The following is a 5,000-nucleotide window of genomic DNA, read 5'->3' as shown; positions in this document are numbered from 1 at the left end:
CTGAGATACATAAACCTCCCCTTGATACACAAAACTGAGAAGCGCAGACATGTCCACAAATGCCACATCTCGCAAGATTATTATTGGGTGCTGGCAAGGATTTTGCTGAAAAGAAAAAAAAAAAAAAAATTACCATTTGACCATTTATCTTATATATTACCATGAAATAACATCAGTCATATACTAAATATTTGACATAAGACAAAGAAGTATAACCTTAACTCTTATCAGAGTAGGGCTGAGGTGATATGTATATAGGTGTGTAAGTTTCAGTGTACATATGTGTCTTTTCATGTGCCTTTGTATGTGTATATTAGCGTGGGTGCATGTCTGGTGTGCATGATAGTGCTTGAGCAAACTTGTGGATGTGTGCCTATACCTATGCATGTGTGCATGCCTGTGTGTGTGTGAGTGCATGGCCTGTCTGTGTGTGTGATTGCATACCTGTGTGTGTGAGTACATGCCAGTGAGTGTGAGTGTTAATGTGAATGTGAAATTAAAAATGTGTGCATGTGTACGTTCATGTGTGTGTGTATGCGTACCTATCTTTCAACGTGTGCGTTTGTGTATGTACATGGATGTGTGTGCTTCCTCCCATATGTGTCTGTTTGTGTGCATCCTCGCATGTGTGTGTAGGTGCGTGTACGTCCTCGCATATGTGTGTCTGTGTGTGTGCGCACCTGTGTGTGTGTGTGCCTGTGAGTGTGAGTGTGAGTGTGTGTGTGTGTACCTGTGAGTGTGTGTTTGTGCTTGTGAGTGTGTGTGTGTGCCTGTGAGTGTGTGTGTGTGTGCCTGTGAGTGTGTGTGTGTGCCTGTGAGTGTGTGTGTGTGTGCTTGTGAGTGTGCCTGTGAGTGTGTGTGCCTGTGAGTGTGTGTGTGTGCTTGTGAGTGTGCCTGTGAGTGTGTGTGCCTGTGAGTGTGTGTGTGTGTGCCTGTGAGTGTGTGTGTGCCTGTGAGTGTGAGTGTGCGTGTGCCTGTGAGTGTGCGTGTGCCTGTGAGTGTGCGTGTGCCTGTGCCTGTGCCTCTGAGTGTGAGTGTAAGTGTGCCTGTGAGTGTGAGTGTGTGTGCGCCTGTGAGCATGTGTGAGTGTGTGTGCCTGTGAGTGCGTGTGTGCCTGTGAGTGTGTGTGTGCCTGTGAGTGTGTGTGTCTGTGAGTGTGTGTGTGTGTGCCTGTGAGTGTGGGTGTGGGTGTGTGTGCCTGTGCCTGTGAGTGTGAGTGTGTGTGCCTATGAGTGTGAGTGTGTGTGTGTGTGTGGGTGTGTGTGCTGTGTGTGTGTGTGCCTGAGTGTGTGTGTGCCTTGTGTGTGTGCCTGTGGGTGTGTGTGTGTGGTGCTGTGTGTGTGTGTGTGTGAGTGTGTGCATGTGTGTGTGTGCCTGTGTATGTGTTTGCCAGTGTGTGTGTGCCTGTGTGTGTATGTTTGTGTATGTGCCTGTGTGTGTGTGTTTGTGTATTTGTTTGTGTGTGTGTGTGTGTGTGTGCCTATATGTGTGCCTGTGTGCGTGTGTTGCCTGTGTGTGTGTGTGTGTGTGTGTGTGTGTGCCTGTTGTGTGTGTGTGTTTTGTGTGCCTGTTTTGTGTGTGCTTGTGTGTGTGACTGTGTGTGACTATGTGCCTGTGTGACTGTGTGTGTGGTGTGCCTGTGTTGTCTGTGTGTGTGTGTGTGTCGTTTATGTGTCGTTTGTGTGTGTGTGTGTCTGTGTGTGTGTGTGTTGTGTGTGTGTGTGTGTTGTGTGTGTTTGTGTGCTGTGTGATGTGAATGTGTGTGTGTGTGTGATGTGTCCCACGATGTGTGTGTGTGTGTGTGTGTGTGTGTGTGTGTGTGTGTGTGTGTGTGTGTGTGTGTGTGTGTGTGTGTGTGTGTGTATACGTGTGTGTGTGTGTATACGTGTGTGCCTGTTTGTGTATGTGTGCCTGTGTGTGTGTGTGCGTGTGTGTGCTCGATTGTGTGTGTGTGTGATTCCTGTGTGTGTGTTGTGTGTATGTGTGTGTTGCCTGTGTTGTGCAGTGCCTGCTTGTGTGTGCCTGTGTGTATGTGTGTGCCTTGTGTGTGTGTGTGCCCCATGTGTGGTGTTGGCCTCTGTGTGTGTGTGCCTGTGTGGTGTGTTGTGTGTGTGTGTTTGTGCCTGTGTGTGTCCTGTGTGTGCTGTGTGTTTGTGTGTGTGTGTGTGTGTGTGTTGTAGTGTGGTGTGTGTTGTGTGTGTGTGTGTTGTGTGCCTGTGGTGTGGTGTGTGTGTGTGTGTGTGTGTGCCGTGTTGTGTGTGTGTGCCTGTGTGTGTGTGTGTTGTGCCTTGTGTGTGGTGTGCCTGTGTGTGTTTGTGTGCCTGTGTGTGTGTGTGTTTGTGTGTTTGTGTTGTGTGTGTGTGTTGTTGTGTGTGTGTTTTGCCTGGTGTGTGGTGTGTGTTGTGTGTGTGTGTGTGTGTGTGTGTGTGTGTGTGTGTGTTCCCGGTGGTGTGGTGTGTGTTGTGTGGGTGTTGTGTGTGTGCGTGTTTGTGTGTGTGTGTGTGTGTGCCTGTGTGGTGGTGTGTGTGTGCCTGTGTGTGTGTGTGTTGTGTGTGTGTTTGTGGGTTTTTGTGTGTGTGTGTGTTGGTGTGTTGTGTGCCTGGTGTGTTGTGTGGACACTGTGTGTGTTGTGTGTGTGTGTGTGTGTGTGTGTGTGTGTGTGTGCCTGTGTGTGTGGCCTCCTGTTGATGGTGTGTGTGTGTGTTGCCTGTGTGTTGTGTGTGTGTGTGTGTGCCGTTGTGTGTGTGTGTGTGTGTGTGTGGTCCTTGCCTGTGTGATCATGTGTGGAGCTGTGTGTTGCCTGTGTGTGTTGGTCGATGTGTGTGGTTGTGTCCTATTTGTGTTGTGCCTGTGGCTTGTGTGTCCCTTGTGGCCTGTGTGTCTTGTCTGGTCTCGTCTTCCCCTCCTGGCACTGTGTGTGGTTGTTTGTGTGTGCCTGTGTGCCTGTGTGTGTTGTGTGCCCTGCCTGTGGTTGTGTTGTGTTGCCATTGTTTGTGGTCCAGTACCTGTTGTGTTGTGTGTGTGTGCCTGTGGTGTTGTGTGTGGTGCCTGAGTGTGGTGTGTGTGTGCCTGGTTGTGTGTGGTGGTTGTCCCCCTGTGTGTTCGTGTGTGTGCCTGTGTGAGTGCCTGCCTTTGGTGTTGTGCCTTTGAGTGTGTGTGTCTGTGGTGTCTTTTTGTGTGACTTTTGTGTGTGCTGTTGTGCCTGTGTGTATGTGTTTGCATTGTTATGTTAGCTTGTCCTTGTGTAATTGTGTGCATGTATGTGCCTGTGTTGGTGTGTAAGTGGTTTTTGTGCAATTGTGCCTGTGCCGTTGGTGTGTTGTAATGCTGGTGTGGCCTGTGTGTATGTGTGGTGACATTGTGTGTGTGCCTGTTATGTGCGCATGGTGTGTGTGTGTGTGTGCCTGTGTGTTTTGTGGCCTGTGTGTGTGTGTGCTGTGTGTGTGTGCTGTGTGTCAGGGAGAGGAGAGGAGGATGAGAGAGGAGAGAGAGAGGAGAGAGTGGAGAGAGGAGAGGCGAGGAGAGGTGAGAGAGAGAGAGAGAGAGAGGTAGAGAGGAGAGAGAGAAGGAGAGAGAGAGAGGAGGAGGAGAGAGAGGAGAGGAGAGGGAAGAGAGGGAAAGAGAGGGAAAGAGAGAGGGAGAGAGAGAGAGACGAGAGAGCGGAGGGAGGAGGAGAGCGACGGAGAGAGTTAGAGAGGAGAGAGAGAGAGGAGAGAGGAGGGGGAGGCCAGGGAGAGAGAGAGAGGAGCAGGTGGAGAGAGAGAGAGAGGGAGGGAGGGAGGAGAGAGGAGAGAGAGAGAGAGAGAGCGAGGCAGAGAGAGAGGGGAGAGAGAGTGAGAGAGAGCGAGGAGGAGGAGAGGAAGAGAGCAAGAGGACGAGGAGAGAGGGATGAAGAGGAGAGGGAGAGAGAGGAGACGAGGAGGACTGGTGAGAGAGGAGGGAGAGAAGAGGATATTGAGACTGCGAGTTGGCGGAGAGAGGAAGAGAGAGAGAGATAAGGAGAGGGCGGCGGATGCGAGCAGAGAGAGGGGAGAGAGGAAGAGCGAGAGGGGCGAGGGGAGCGGGTGGGAGAGGGGTGAGGGGGAGGAGGAAGGAGGGAGCGAGAGAGGCGAGAGGAGAGGAGATGAGAGGAGAGAGAGGAGAGCCAGGGAGAGAGGAGATGAGTCAGAGGGAGCGAGAGAGAGAGGAGGAGAGGAGGAGAGAGAGAGAGAGAGGGAGAGAGGAGAGGGTTAGATGACGAGGAGAGAGAGAGAGGAGTGAGAGAGAGAGGTGAGCAAAAGAGAGAGAGAGAGGAAAGAAGAGAGATGATACGGAGCAAAAGAGTAAGATGCGGACGTAGAGTAAAAGGAGAGAAGATGAGAGAGCGATGATGGAGAGAGAGAGAGAGAGGAGGCCGAGAGAGAGAGAGAGAGAGAGGAGGAGGAGAGAGAGGGGAGCAGGAGAGGAGAGAGAGAGGAGATGAGAGACAAGAGAAGGAGAGAGAGAGAGCGAGCAGAGAGAGAGAGGAGAGGAGGAGCGCGCAAGAGAGAGTCGAGGAGGTGAGAGCCAGAGGCGAGGAGAGAGAGAGAGCAGAAGGAGAGCGGAGAGGAGGAGGAGCAACAGAGAGATGCGGGAGAGAGAGCGAAGAGAGAGGGAGAGAGAGGTGTACTCAGAGCGACGGCGAGAAGAGAGAGAGCAGAGAGAGATGAGAGAGAGAAGTTATGAGACGAGTGAGGATGGAGGAGAATAGAGGAGAGCGTAGAGACGAGAGAGAGGAGGGCGAGGGGAGAACGGGAGGAGGAAGAGGGAGAGGACGGCGAGAGGGAGCTGAGAGAGGAGAGGAGAGAGAGGAGAGGGAGAGAGAGCGAGAGAGGGAGAGAGGAGAGGGAGGAGAGAACGAGGAGAGAGCGAGTGAGAGAGGAGAGAGAGAGAGTGGTGAGGAAGCGGAAGAGTATGAGGAGAGAGGAGAGAGAGAGAGGAGAGAGAGAAGAGAGCGGAGAGCGAGAGAGAGGAAGGAGAGA

The 5,000-nt window shown here is 52.0% G+C and overlaps 1 protein-coding gene across 9 annotated transcripts in view; it reads right to left on the bottom strand.

Moving 5' to 3' along the window:
- LOC122267743 (uncharacterized) overlaps positions 1 to 5,000 on the bottom strand; it is an 86,763-nt gene that overhangs the window by 69,937 nt on the left and 11,826 nt on the right. For all 9 annotated transcript variants that reach the window (XM_086536206.1, XM_086536205.1, XM_086536208.1 and 6 more), the window contains exon 3: positions 1 to 105. This exon is cut by the window's left edge and continues 111 nt beyond it. In XM_086536206.1, coding sequence (XP_086392332.1) covers positions 1 to 105 — 105 coding nt within the window. The remainder of the gene's footprint in view (positions 106 to 5,000) is intronic.

This window comes from Penaeus japonicus, unplaced genomic scaffold, assembly GCF_977035675.1.
Source record: "Penaeus japonicus unplaced genomic scaffold, GWHDUDI00000001_assembly GWHDUDI00000004, whole genome shotgun sequence".
Classification (NCBI taxonomy): domain Eukaryota; kingdom Metazoa; phylum Arthropoda; class Malacostraca; order Decapoda; family Penaeidae; genus Penaeus; species Penaeus japonicus.
This window is presented reverse-complemented; position numbering and strand designations above follow the sequence as displayed.